The sequence below is a fragment of the Paramormyrops kingsleyae genome, chromosome 18 (genome assembly GCF_048594095.1).
Source record: "Paramormyrops kingsleyae isolate MSU_618 chromosome 18, PKINGS_0.4, whole genome shotgun sequence".
NCBI lineage: Eukaryota > Metazoa > Chordata > Actinopteri > Osteoglossiformes > Mormyridae > Paramormyrops > Paramormyrops kingsleyae.
The window spans coordinates 24,543,595-24,558,689 of NC_132814.1; the positions used below are offsets into that span (position 1 = coordinate 24,543,595).

A 15,095-nucleotide genomic window follows, 5' to 3' on the forward strand; every position below is an offset into this window, starting at 1 on the left:
CACTGTCTCTGCTTTGTAACCGCAGAGCCTTAGGGGTTCATACGGCATAGCAAACTCTGCCGAAGATGGGACCCACTGAAGAACCCAGGGCTCTCAGCTGAGGACGAGTGAATTGTTTGAAGGTGTCTGAGTAAAAGCTTGAACGCCCTTCCTCAGGTCTAACATGGATCCCTCATGGTGAATATGCCATTAACCTTCCTATGGTGTTTGGGTCAGCACCGAGCCGTCTGTAAGTTTAAAATGCATAAAAGCAACACATAAAGTTGTGTACTGCATCAGGAACCTCTATTTAAACAAAATAATTAAAACAAAAAAAAATTCACTAGGCAAGGCATGCCCAGACACGTAAGGCAAGGTAAGACCAGTTCAGTTTTTTTATATAATTCTCTTGAGGTTTATTTTACCACCATTTTTTTATTGAAACGAGAGTTATGCTGTCATAAGAAATGTCCAGAAAGCCACAAAAAATATTAAAACCAGTCTTTTCATGGATAAGGAAGCTTAACAAGGCAACCAAGAGGTAAGAAACAAATTGGATGATAAATTATCGCTTTGAGGGTATTTTATGGCTGATTTAATACACGGGATGCACCGACTCGTCTAACATAAGAGATAGGAACAGAAAGCTAACACAGGACAAAGGCTACACCGAGAGATTTCACATCCATAAGTGAAATGCAGGTAAGGTAGGAAAATGGTTCCCTTTGTGATGAAGGGGGGTTAGAGTCCCTGTCTGTGTGCATACATGAGTGTTCAGGTCAGAGTCCCTGCCTGTGTGCATACATGAGTGTTCAGGTTAGAGTCCCTGCCTGTGTGCATACATGAGTGTTCAGGTTAGAGTCCCTGCCTGTGTGCATACACGAGTGTTCAGGTTAGAGTCCCTGCCTGTGTGCATACATGAGTGTTCAGGTTAGAGTCCCTGCCTGTGTGCATACATGAGTGTTCAGGTTAGAGTCCCTGCCTGTGTGCATACACGAGTGTTCAGGTTAGAGTCCCTGCCTGTGTGCATACATGAGTGTTCAGGTTAGAGTCCCTGCCTGTGTGCATACATGCGTGTTCAGGTCAGAGTCCCTGCCTGTGTGCATACATGAGTGTTCAGGTTAGAGTCCCTGCCTGTGTGCATACATGCGTGTTCAGGTCAGAGTCCCTGCCTGTGTGCATACATGAGTGTTCAGGTCAGAGTCCCTGCCTGTGTGCATACATGAGTGTTCAGGTCAGAGTCCCTGCCTGTGTGCACACATGAGTGTTCAGGTCAGAGTCCCTGCCTGTGTGCATACATGAGTGTTCAGGTTAGAGTCCCTGCCTGTGTGTATACATGAGTGTTCAGGTCAGAGTCCCTGCCTGTGTGCATACATGCGTGTTCAGGTCAGAGTCCCTGCCTGTGTGCATACATGCGTGTTCAGGTCAGAGTCCCTGCCTGTGTGCATACATGCGTGTTCAGGTTAGAGTCCCTGCCTGTGTGCATACATGCGTGTTCAGGTCAGAGTCCCTGCCTGTGTGCATACATGCGTGTTCAGGTTAGAGTCCCTGCCTGTGTGCATACATGCGTGTTCAGGTCAGAGTCCCTGCCTGTGCACATACATGCGTGTTCAGGTCAGAGTCCCTGCCTGTGCACATACATGCGTGTTCAGGTTAGAGTCCCTGCCTGTGTGCATACATGCGTGTTCAGGTCAGAGTCCCTGCCTGTGCACATACATGCGTGTTCAGGTTAGAGTCCCTGCCTGTGTGCATACATGTGTGGTCATGTTTTGAGTCTTACTATGCAGAGGGTAAAGCTATTTAGAAGAAATGCCAGATATGATATGGCAGGGTAGTGTTCAATGGTTCTCGCTTAGCAAAAAGGTATGGAATCAAGAAGTAAATTTAACAAGGAAGGTTGTGAGACAGGAACAGAAGAAGAATGTGAAGAATAATGACATTCAAGGAATATCCATTGAACCCCATTAGAGGTCATCCTAAAATCACTGACATGTCATAGGCCCAGTATCCGAGGCTGAAGAAGGTGTCTAGGCCATAAATGAGGATTTGGTAGGAAGGGAGGCTCTTTCAAACCGCAGGAACTTTTTTTCAGGACCCTTTTTTTTCAGGTTCCTGCACCCTTCTTGGTGCTGCGTCATTTGTAAGTTCTACCTTAAGTTGTCTCTTAATGCTCATTATTTCTCAAAACATTCTTAGTTAAGTATACAGTATATTCCATAAGATGTTCTTTCATAAGGTTGGTCTGAGCCTCTCTCAGCTGTCTCTTATCAATGTTTTCGGCTCATACTGCTCATTTAAAACAAGACTAACATAGTTAAGGGTACAGTTTCATAACCAAACATCACTTAACTAAAAAATAACTGACCCATATGAGAAACTGATTTTGTCTGATACATGACTTCAGTCTTCGTTAAGTTTCATCCTTGCGCTCTGAATGCACAGCAAATTGGCCTCAGTAAAGCGCAGATTAATAATGAAAGATAAGGACCATGGTGTCGATTATGTATTTATTTATTAATTGGGAAGGAAGGGGGCGGGGGTTCTGCTGAGATTGAGGTGGATTCATTCCCTCAGTTTCCGACGCCCCTGGAATGCACACAGTTGTCTAAATGTGCGAAAGTCACAGTATATTAAAACTTTGGTTTATGAGGTTGATAATAATCGACACTGCACTTTCATTTACATCTTAGTCTAATATATTTTGTATTTTACTTTTAGCTTCTCCCCAGTTCTGATTAATGCTGTATTTTGAAGCATTATTGCAGTGTTGCATTTATTAAAAACACCCTAATGCTGCAGTCAAGCAGTTGCTGCATGGAGGGAATAATCAGTTCTCGAGCCATCAATGTTAACCAATCAGGTGTTCCAGGGAATCAGACGTAGGAAACACGTTCCAGACGTTTACATACCTTTCGTAACATATAACTACAGAGTCGCTGTTACTCTTAGCATATAACGCTAAGAGTCACTGTTATTAGGAAACTGGGCCTAGAAAGTGGAACTCAGCCCGATTGCAGTTCCTCAGAGGCAATTCCAGACCGCTTTTTAGTACTGACTCAAGACAAACTACTGGGCTGATTGGTTGACCCATAAACAGCACCGCTTGAAGGTAGGTGGAAATACAGGTAAAAGAGATTGAAAATTGAGGCAATGGAATTATTTTTATACTTCATTTACATTTAAGTAATTTTTTTTTGCTTGCATCTCCATATTTCTGCATCGGAAAATTTGATCGTTAACCAAAACACTTTTGCCTAATATCACCAGTGCCAGTGGTGAACCTTGTCAGCGCTTATTAGCGGAAAACGTTACAGGTTTCTTTATTATGTGAAAGCAAAAGATCAATCTGCCAGCCACACTTAATAATCAAATATGAACATGTCACTGGTGATATAAATAACAGATAAATGTCCTGTTTTGATCACAACCCCCCCCCCCCCCCCCCCCCAAATAACTAACAAATAACAAAAGTTATTTGCTTATGAGCTTTTTTGCATTTCCCATGCTTATTTAACACAAAGGTCCCAGTTCCTATTGTGTGATATGAAAGCAACACACCAAAGTGGCCTGGGGCTCCAAAAATTCCACATCGAGACAACCCAGGAACTATTAACCAGGGAACGGATACTGGAACTTCAGAGTGAATAAAGCACCTATAGACAGAATAGTACAGTATACTCTCCCATTAATTATCCAGTTTTACCTGTAAAGAAGGCAAATCCTAATCCCAATTCTCTCATGGACTCCCTGGAGGTCCTGTGTCTTTCATTATTGGCTTAGTTAATTTGTTCTTCTCAGTACCAGTGCATGCAGACCCACAATACTGGTGTGTATTTACATTCAGAGTGAAAAGGTGGGCCTGGACGGTGATGCCCCATTTTTATGGTGTTCCAGAAGAAGAATTCCACAGAATTTCAGATTAGTTAGTTTTAACAAAAAAAAAAATGATTCAGCAATGAGCAATATAACCATGAATGATAATCTTATATTACAGGATTTCCAAAGGAAGATAGACACCATTCATTGAGTAAATGAGAGAAATGTAAATGGGAAATATTCCCAAAGTGTTAATGTGCATGCAATGACAGAATAGTCTTTTTCTTACAATGCATTACTCTTGAATGTTATTCGGATAATGTCCCTTCTCCTCTGCCTGATTCCTTTCCCTGACGATGGCCCACCGCAGGACCAGGTCTATGGTGGAGGTGGCCATACAGTAGGTGCCCTTCAAGCCAGGCCCCAGGGTTGCCCTGAAAAGGCTACATGCTGTACTGCGCAACGCTGCCGCAATCACAGGACAGAGACGTCCAGCCACGCCACCGAATGACCAAGAGCAAGAACTTTCCCTCCTGCCGGCTGACCCTGGAGATAGTTCTCTGAGACACAGTCTGCAATAACCACCTAACTGCTCAAAACCACCACTACCCAGCAGTCGTGTAAACACAGCCCCTGTTTTTGTCCTGCTTTCTTTATTTTGTGCTAATAAAAATAACAGACATGCTTTAATTTTCTTCATCTTTTGAAAACAATTAAGTGAGGTCATCCACGTTTAGGCACGGATGGTACCCACCCACCTGTAACTGATGCTCTAATAATTCTGTCTCTAGCTGGGCTTCTTAATTGGGAACTTCACATGATCCGTCTAGGAAATTACACTTTTTATTTGTTTCTCTAAGTGAACGTTGTACTTTTGCAGGATATGAGAATAAAATGTTGTTAATCTTGAGGACATGTTACCATTTCTGAGAAGATACATGACCTCAGGATAACTACGGATATCCTTACTGTGTGTACTGTAGCGATGTAATGCGTAATGACACCATCTGAGTCTGTAAAACGATGAAGGTGAAGAAGCAAAGTCATTGATTCCATCCCACATCAGAGACATAAAAACATACCACACATTCAAACACAATTAACAAAAATGGTTAATTAGCCTCCAAACATGTCAACCCTAAATAACATCACACTACCCAGCACCTCCAGTTAGTTGTATCTGGGCGCTGCTTTATTTTTACCACTACTGCCATCAGCCATGTTCTGTCTTTCTCTTTTTTATGTATTTATTATTATTATTATTCTTTTCTTCCTATATTTACTGACCCTTCTCTTCTTGTATGTTTTATGTGTCTTTTTATTTACTTTTTTTATTATGATCTATGTATATTTTATGCATCTTGTTTCTTTTATTATGTATCTGACCTGTTGCCATCGGTCCGTGGACAACAGATGTAAAATATCCATTTTGGCTAATTCTGGCACATTTACATTTTATGTTTATTAATGTGCACTGTTCATGTCAAATAAACCATAAATAAATTGTTACTATTATGTCTCAGGTACTGGAAGCTTTGGGATTCCCAGCCGCCCTCAGATATATCACTGGTAGAAGGGTAAATATTAGTTATGAATGTAATAAATTCATTATTCGTGTGCAGTACTGTGCAAAATTCTTAGGCAGTCAAATGACATGTTTAAAGCTATTTATCTGGGTGGCAGGTATATATTTGCTTGGAACAAAAAACACATTAACATTAGAACATATGCAAATTGAGAGTAACAATGAAAAGTAACAGGAATTAATTATGGGCGACAGAGTGCTGCAGCAGTTAGTGTTGTTGCCTCCCCCCTCTGCGACGAGGCTTCAAGTTTCGGCCATGGCTCCGTGTGTGTGGCGTTTTCATGTTCTCCCCGTGTTCTCCTGGGGCTTCCTCCAGGTACTCTGGTTTCTCCCCACAGTCCAAAAACATGTTGTGGTGAACTGGCGCTACCAAAGTGTGCCCTGCATTGGGTTGGCATCCCATCCTGGGTTGTTCTCTGCCTTGTGCCTGCAGGATAGGCTGTGGAGTCCCAGCAACCTCACGCAGGATAAGTGGATACAGAAGATGGATGGATGGAATTTCTTTGTTCTCCCAAAGGTTACTCACCTCATCTATTACACATATTCATGAAATTTCACACTGACCATAAATAATTAATTAAACAAATTAATTCAATGAGGTATTGATTAGATATATTAGGTGTGTTAGTTGCTCAGTCAAAAATACATGAGGATATTGAATGGTGGCTGCAAATACTGGGGAGACTTTACGAGAGCTTTTTTAAATGGTTAAGCTAACACACTTTTACATATATATCTTAGTTTTACAGTGGCATGAAGATTTAAACATCATTTCTTTTAACTGTCTAAAACTTTAGTGTAGTACTGTGGATGCTTGTGTACTGGGGGGTGGCACTGATGACTTGCTTTGCAGTGTTATATGAGAGTACCAGCACCTCTTTTTACTATATATTAAAACCCTCATCTAGTATGTGAGTCAAGTATTCATGGAAGATTGAGTGCCAACTGAGAACAACCAAAGCAAATAAGAGAAATATTCAAAATTTGATCAAGTATGTAATAAATTATTATAGGTAAAAACCAGTATAGTTCTCACTATGGACTGAGATGTATATGGTACAGCAAAAAATGGCTAATTTGTACTACTTCATTAACTATTTGCTTAAAATGTTCTTTATCATTGTTAAATAAGTAACTTTGAGTTTCAGGAATGTGTAGGGAGATTAATTTTCAAGGAGACATTTCCCCATGGTTTCCGTTTCAGTATGACTTTCATTGAAGAAATTTACGGAACAGACCACAACACTGTGATAACGCGCTGGCGTGGGACTCCGCCTGACTCTGATCACATGACCTCCTGTCGTCATTTCCGCCTTATTTCTGAAAATGAAAAATGACAGCATTTAGATGTAAGGAGTAATTTCATTAACTAAAGTTAGAGGGGAGACAGGGATTGTAATGTTCGTTCTGCACTGCCGGAATTCCGCTTTGCCAGAACTCCAAACGAGGGTTTTTAGATTGTGGTCTTGTGATTAACGCTTTGTCAGATTTTGCGTTATCGTACATATTTAGTCGAACCTCATCTGTTAATTTTGCAATGCTGATGAATTTGTTCAAGAAAGTCAGTGAGTGAAATCAGTGTTTGGTAGATAGCTGAAGGCTGCAGAGAGAGCAGTGTTTATCGGTTAATGCTCCGTTCACGCCTCTCGGTAATTCAACAGTAAGAATAATTTGGAAGATGACTATTGCTACTCCGATGTTTAAGTTTACAAACTGCAGCTTTATTGTCACGGTTTAGGATTGTTCGTTGTATCATATTGCAAAGATTCTTGTGTATCGTAGTACAGACTAAGATGTTTCATGGCGCTGAAGGAAAGTGTCCTCTTGTAGAAGACAGTTTCAGCCGTTTTCCGTCGCAGAGTAACATATACGGGTTATGTCAGGCTGGAGAAAGGGAGCTGTTGGCTGCAACCCTTAAGGGAAAGGTTGTTTGTTTTAAGTATCAAGACCTCCGACAAAAAATTAGGCCTGTTGCTAAAGAAGTGCAATTCACGTATATCCCAGGTGAGCGAGAACGATTACTGCAGTCGACAGAAACTGAATTACAAAATGTTTTACATGTTCATTGCAGTCCCTCTGACATAAGCAGCGACCTACGACTTCAAATAAGGACCTTCACTGTAGAAAGTTCCTTGACTGTCTTTCATGTTTTTTTTGTGTTGGCAGTTGATGCAGAAATTGTATCTATCGATTCCTTCAATAAGTCACCTCCTAATAGAGGTCTGGTTGTGGGCATTACGTTTATAAAGGTAGGGCTTATTTCTCCAAGCCTGCATATGCACGTCACTCTGCAATTGCATGTTGCATCTTACAGATTAAGAATGCTAGCTAGTACCTTATGTTCTGTTAAATGTTAAAATAATGTACTGTGTGTTCACTTTTAAACAGTGCTGCTCTTAATTTCTCATATTACCAGATAACTGGTAATTTTTCTCACTTTTTACCTCTCCATCTGAAGTCTTTAACTGATTATAAACATAATTTTCTGCACTTCAACCTTCCCATAGGACTCGGGTGATAAAGCTAGCCCATTCCTCAACATCTACTGTGATTATGAACCTGGTTCAGAGTTTAATCTGGAATCAGTTGCACGTAAGTCACTTACAGTGCATATTGGTAAAATGTATAAATATTTTTTTAGATTCCAGATGTGCCTACTCATGTTATATTGTAAATGTCCTGATGCGTAAGATTTGTTAAACACTGTAGTAACATCACTGCTGAAGTTCATGTAATATGTTTTCAAAGCAGAATTAACAACATAGGTCTGTCCTCTTGCTATGCCTGTAATTTCTAAGTACTATTTGTAAAGTTCAAATTCACAATGCTGATTTAGAAAATGTCAGTGCATCCAAAAAAATGATTTCTCTGTTGATTCATTCTTTTTTTCTGTCCTTTTAGAGAGCTGTCTGAATCTGGAGCTGCGATTTACTCCCTTCCAGCTGTACCACACAGAGTGAGCTATACTTTGTCTTGACTGATGCATGAGGAGTATTTTGGCAAGCAAACTAATGCAACATTTTTTAAGTTCATCACTTTTATGTTCAGAATAAGGGTTGAGCAGTTTGTTACCTGGGGGTATGGGTAGCCAAATTGCATGTCTGTGGTACACAGGTAATTGTGACATTTCGTTTATTGACAGAGGTGGCAATTTCAGGTCCAGAAAGTAAAAATCCAGACCATGATTTTGTTTCAACCAACCAGTTGAGCATAAAGAGTCAGTCACAGAGTACTCACCTGGTTGGTTGAAACATAATCATGGTCTGGATTTTTACTTTCTGGACCTGAAATTGCCACCTCTGTGTATTGGAGCACATCAGGATGGTTTGTATTTAGCCTGTAAAAGTTTCTATGCCCATTATGTGAAGGTTTTTTTTTTCGTTTTTAAATACAAAGATAGAGAATGACTGCTGGTTGTGTGATTTGAGCAAGAGGCAGATGCAGAAAACTTACTTGATAATACTGTGTTATAAATCTTGCTGCATTACTTTTCGTCCTCTATAAACGGTGGGAAAAGTTTGGAAGCAAGACTTCTTGTATTTAACTCTCCCACAAATAGTAGCAGTGTATATAGTGTTTAAATTTTTTTTCTTTTGTATGCACCATTTAATTGGACCGCATTTCGTATTTTCTGTAGTACTATGCTTTCAGTAGAATAGGAAGTCCAGCTTTGTCATACTCAAGTTTGGAATTTTTGTAATCATGTTTTTGATGGAAAAGGTGTTACCTGGGGGGGGGGGATGTGCATTCCCAATATATAAGACTCTTTTTCACCAACCTCAGAGTGCAGTGTGGGGACGGCAATGAGACGGTGTTTCTGCTCAGCGGCCATGACCAGCAGATTCATCTCTACAAGGAGGTTTGATTATTCAGCCTTGTTATGTAGGGCAGTGTCTCCCAATCCGGGCCTCGGGTGTTTTCGCTCCCTGACAGGGAGCAGAAATGTGGACTGTCTGTGGGTTCCCGAGGACTGGATTGTGAAATACTGATGTAGTGTAATTCCTGTGGATTCTGTATCATCATCACTGTTCCTGTCTTCTGTAGAATGCGTCCTTACACCAGTTTGAGGAGCAGCCAATCGGAAGACTCTTCCCTGAGCTCCTGGACCTTCCCAGCAAGTCAGTAACGTCTGCTTTCCAAGTTTTGCTTCCTGTCAAATGTGTGTTTCATGTGTGCCAATTGCTTTTTAAAATCTCTGCAGTGTGATATGGATGGATATGATGAGAGTCTCTGGTGGTCGACGGCTGTCTGCCTTTGGGTGTCAGAATGGCTGTGTAGGGCTGGCCTTAGTGAAGCAGGAAGGACCTGGTGAGTCACCTGATGCTGTAGCGTTTTATTTATACACTCATTCCTATTAATGTGCAGTTATGTCATCCACAGTGCTGCTGAACTGAGCAGTAACTTTATTGCATTATAGATTGTATTACTTGCAGTGGAAATGTGTTTATCTTTTCAGGTACTTCATGATATGGCAAACTTGACAGGGAAATGGCAGGAAATTGTTCATACTTTGTGGTATATTGTGATTTTCAGATATATATATATATATATATATATATATATATATATATATATATATATATATATATATATATATATATATATATATATATATATATATATGAACAGAAGCTGAAATAGAAAAGTAAATGTACTGTTCAGAGTCTGACATGCAAATTCACTCACCAATCAAGGCTAGTGACTCGCCAGTATATACTGAGCCCAGTTCTGGCCTCGAGGCAATGTGTCACATGCAGTTTAACCAAAACAGGATGTCCATATACAATTTTAAGCAGAATGTAACCCTAACCCTGATGTCACAGACCGTCAGTGTTTTTGTCTATGTAATATAGTTGTCCTGTTTGAAGTCTAAATGCTTTATTTATGTTGAATCTGATGTAGGAGGTTATATAAAATTTTGTTGACCTCTGGGGGGAAAAAAGCAAGAGATGACTCGGTGTTTCTTAAAATTCTGCATTTTTTAAGCCTGGCTTAATCCTAGATCTGTTGGCCGAGGCTACATTGCGCGACAGGCTACTTCCAGGCTCAAAGTTTCTGAGACAGCAGTAGACAAGAACAAGGTGAAGCAGGAGACGCTGGCAATGACCAAAAAACAGCCAGGTAGAGGGGAGAAGCGACGTTCTAATGGCAGAGAGATGACCGTCAACATATCCGGCAGTGTCCCATAAATTGGAGGATGACTTCAAGCGACCTTACGAATAAATGGGAAACATTAACTGTATTTTGCAACATTTTTGTTATTTTCTCGTCTTTATATTTAGTGAATCCTGATCTACATTGGTATTTTGCAACAGTCCAAACATGTAACTTAGGTGGACTAGTGTGTCTAAATGACCCTTTGTAACCAAATTTGAGTACTGGTGTTGTGGGATGGACCAGAAATACCCTGCCTTGTTCCCGCTGAGACACACACATACTGCTCTGGAAAAAATTCAGAAACCACAGTAAAATTTTCAGTTTCACTCATTTCTCAGTTTTTGGGTATGCACCTGTGTGAAATACATACAAACTCCAGCCTGGCTCTTCCCTGATTCTCATTCTCCTCCTACATGGTGGATCTTCAGTCCTGCTTCTAGGAGCCTGATACAAACTGTCCTAGCAGTGCACTTCACACCACTTAAGACCTTGAAAGGAAAGCTTTTCTTTTGTGTTTTTCCCTGTTGCATTGGAATAACCTGTTTAAATCCATAACCATATACCAAAGAACTAATCCAATGCCGAAACTGTAATAAGTACTTTTGCTAATAGATAAATGAGTGAAGATAATGTAGTACATGCTTTGAACTGTTCAGATACAGCAATGCGGTGATCTATGCAGACTGGATGGCATGTGGCAGATGATAGAATGATCATTATGACTATGAGAGACTTGAGACTTGACTTGCAGAAAATGACTTGTGAGCATCTCTGCTGCAGGATCACAAAGAGTTTGCGCTGGATAAGCGTTGTGGAAAATGGATGCATGCAGTAAAAAAAGGCTTTTAAGTACTCAGAGATACCAGAATTCCCACAGTCTCAAGATACCACACATACTTTGAATCAAACCTTCATGAAGCTTATTCTCAAATTTGTGTTTTAAGTGTATGGAGGACAAAGAGGCTTATTTTGGCTTATTTTGATCTATGGGTGTTTCTCACTGCGATTATAGAAATTCTGCAAAGTTGGCGAATCCAGCAGGACAGCCCAGTCTCAAAGGTCCTGCTCTTCTCACTGGGAACTCCACGGCTTCAGACAAGGACAGACCAAGATGCTTCAGCACATACAAGTGAGTGTTATGATTGTGTCCATTTTGACTTTTTCACAAAGGCATTTATAAATTTCCAAACGATGTTTTTATGCCGCTTTTCCTTCTCAAATCACTAAAACTAAAACTGAAGGTCAGATAACAGAGGATGGGAACGAGAGCTATAATCTTCTTGTCACCAGCACCATTGAGATGGCTGTAGTGTACAGGTCAGTCATTTTTGTATGCATTGCATTCATATACCTGCTTTTTGAAATATCAGAATGTTTTAAATGAAATATCCAGTGTTTTATAGTTATTGAGAGCTCTGTGAGGTATTCTGTCTCTCCGTTTTCCATAACTGCTTACACAAAAAATACTTTTTATAAATGTACAGTCAGATTCACCAATCACACCCCAAAGCAGCATGGTGGAATCTGATCTCCCAGATGACAGTGTAGCGTAATGCTTTGTTGCCGTGTTTCCCTCTGTTGGGAAAACTTCATGGGGGTAACAGTACACGTGCTTGGATGATGTCATCTCAAATGACTTATCTGTTTGGGTGTTTTCCAGCAACATCTGAGTTGGGTATAACAGACTCCACAGACAGTCTTGGTCTTATCAACTACTTTCTCTGCAACAAGAAGTAGCCATAAACAACTCAAAGCCACATTTAGCACAATATTTTTCTTATTGAACATCTACTTGTTGGTTTAGGTTGTGACCGTATCAGGAAATGAATTCATTTGTATCATTGTGGGTGTGCCAAACTGACAATGAAAAATTTGACTGATCTGCGTATAGTGCATGTGGTGGTTTTGAATTCTTTTGGCATTCTGTTAAAAAAATACAGTAGCCTAATAAATTTGCATCTTGTGTTGAGGGATTCTTTATGGTTCTCATCCTGACTTTTTGAACTTCAGTCCAAGATAGAATAATGAAAGTTTAACTCAGTTGGGTGGCATTATTGACTAGGGCCCATGTTCATGGCTGATGGCAGGATCTGAAATCTAATGCTATAACTTTTGTTTCTGGTGTGTTCTCAGGGATGTACATACATGTGGTTTAACCAATTCCATCTGTTTGCCAGAGAGCAATCAGTATGATGTGGTGCTTTGTGCATTAGTAATTGACTTGGAGTTTGATGGAAACAGAGAGTTACTTCTGGGAACTTATGGACAGGTGAGTGGCAGTGTGTGTCCTGTTTTGTATGAAAAATTGTTTATAATTGTTTTCCCTAGACAGGGAATACATATGATTTTGGGACTGGTCCACTACTGCAGGCACTTTCTTGTTAGTGCAGTGAGTCAAAGTATTTGATGGATCATTTTCAGATTTTGCAGACACATTGTGTGGGTAGAGATCTGGAACTGATCCAATTTTGAGACAAATTACACCCAAACTGAAGCAGTGACACATACTGTAGATAGCAAAGTAAATGAGCATCTCGATTGATCCTATTAGATGAATAACACAAGGTATTTGTAAGTATATAAGTATAGCCAAAACATTTTGCCTTTAGTTCTACAAATCTAATTAAGACAACTTATGTCACTGAAGCTTTTAAATGGATATTACATCTTCAATATTTGAACTTGGCTGTTTTTTCATCTTTATGGGGACACCGTGTGGCTCAGTGGGCTAAGCCTGTGTGCCTGTAATCACAAGGTCGTCAGTTCAAACCCAGCCTCCGCACATCTGCAGGTCCTTCACCAAGGCTCTTAACCCCCAGCTTTACACACACACACACACACACACACGATAGCTGGGAAATGCATCAGATATTAACATTATCAAACAAGGGTCTAATACAATGTCCCAGCATGCTCAGCATATTGCACAGGCGCTACAATATTAAAGGGCTAGATGATGTGCAATATAAAAACAATTCTTACATCACTAGTCAGTTAGATTAGGATTAGGCTTTTTCTTACTTTAAATTCTGTACAGAAATTATAAGTCATTGGAAAAGGGAAACTACAGAAAGTACCGTATCAAAAGTACAGTACCTGGTGCGGTAGAAAATCTTGACTTCTGCTTACCAATTGGGGAACATGAGAGTATATTCATTGTGAAGTGGAGAGAATACAACATTCTGGCTGTAGTTATGGAGAATTGTTATGAGTATTTGTTCTTAACAGTTTACCACACCATAGTGATTTGGCTTGCTCAGCTGAAATCTGGGCACCGCTGGTACTCATCTGCTGTGGGTCAGATTGCACACTTTTGGTATTATCTCCACATGTAGCTACCAATTTCTCCAAGTGACCATAACTGGTGAATGCGAATCAAATGTTGACCATTGTGTCATGGTTTAAGTGTCTACTCATTAATTTGCATCATCCATGCCCAAATATATATTAATTCCTTCCTTACTTATTCAGGTCTATTTATTCTTTTATTAACTTGGGTGGTGGTTTTTCCAGGAGTTGCTGTGCTACAAATTTCAGCTCTCAGACAGCAGGCAGGTCCATCTAATGTGGAAACGAAGCTTCAAGAGTCCATTATTATCCATCACTTATTTGGACTTAACTGGCGATGGTTTAAGAGAACTGGCCATTCTTACACTGAAGGGCCTTCACATACTACAGGTATAGTATGGGAGACGGTCTCCCCTTATAATGTCTCCCCCTCTGTCTGGGAAGTTCCTAAACAATACCGTAATTGCACAATGCATGTATTAGTATAGATATGAAAAAGCACTAACTGTTTCTTTCCTTCCTCCAATTGCCTGCAGCATAGCCTAACCTGGTCTGCCAATCTGGTTCTTCAATCTCTGAGAAAGAGAGCATCTCTGCTGCATTAATTCTGGCCACTCACTGGTGCCCTAAGACTGCCCAGGTTCACCAAGGGGTGAGACACTCCTGTGTGGAAGGTTAAGGTTCCATGCTAATTTTGTACATGGTTGTGCAATATCGTGCTTGTATGCCTTACACGCATATTAGGATGCTTCCTATGTCTGGATGCCCCCTAATGTATAAAATTGTTCATGTAGACATCAACAGCCTTTTATATTTTATTTGAAAACTTACAAAAACTGAATGCTGTCATGAGAACATTTTTTGCTTTCAACTTAAAATACATCTGAACTGTGGCCAGCTGCAGTTTTTGCCCATTTGTATGACTGATTCGCTGAAGATTCATGTCTAAATTATTTGTAAAACTACTTTTAAAAACTTTCAAAATAAAAGTAAGAGGTCCTCACACTGCCTAAGCTGTTCTGTTGAAACTTTGCTGTGTGCCTGGCATTTGTCTTGTTAAAAGGTGAAATTTTGCATCGGTTTTGTATACTGCCTTTATAAAATTGTCTTGTTCTTGGTTCCAAACGAAAAATCTATGCTACTCTTCTGATTTAATTTTAATGCCCTTTCTGTTAATAGTCATTTTTGCTGCGTTCCATTTACTTTGAGGGTGAGCTTTTGTGCTGGGAATAACGTCACACCCAACTGTAGCAACACGTCCACAGATAGC

At 40.1% G+C, this 15,095-nt stretch overlaps 1 protein-coding gene across 3 annotated transcripts; it reads left to right on the top strand.

The window, feature by feature from the left end:
- The first annotated feature begins 6,653 nt into the window (after positions 1-6,653).
- kptn (kaptin (actin binding protein)) lies at positions 6,654-14,828 on the top strand. 3 transcript variants are annotated; one of them, XM_023834274.2, is made up of 12 exons: positions 6,656-7,384; positions 7,547-7,629; positions 7,888-7,972; positions 8,282-8,336; positions 9,164-9,239; positions 9,425-9,498; positions 9,582-9,688; positions 11,550-11,666; positions 11,779-11,854; positions 12,671-12,806; positions 14,051-14,215; positions 14,362-14,828. In XM_023834274.2, the coding sequence occupies exons 1-12, from the start codon at positions 7,174-7,176 to the stop codon at positions 14,428-14,430; spliced, it is 1,254 nt and encodes a 417-aa protein (XP_023690042.1). In that variant the 5' UTR covers positions 6,656-7,173; the 3' UTR covers positions 14,431-14,828. The 3 variants fall into 3 exon arrangements, 2 of the variants coding, with proteins under 2 accessions (XP_023690042.1, XP_023690043.1); XM_023834275.2 differs by having other exon boundaries at positions 6,662-6,729; XR_002840873.2 differs by lacking the exon at positions 14,362-14,828 and having other exon boundaries at positions 6,654-7,384; positions 12,715-12,806; positions 14,051-14,189.
- The last annotated feature ends 267 nt before the right edge of the window (positions 14,829-15,095 follow it).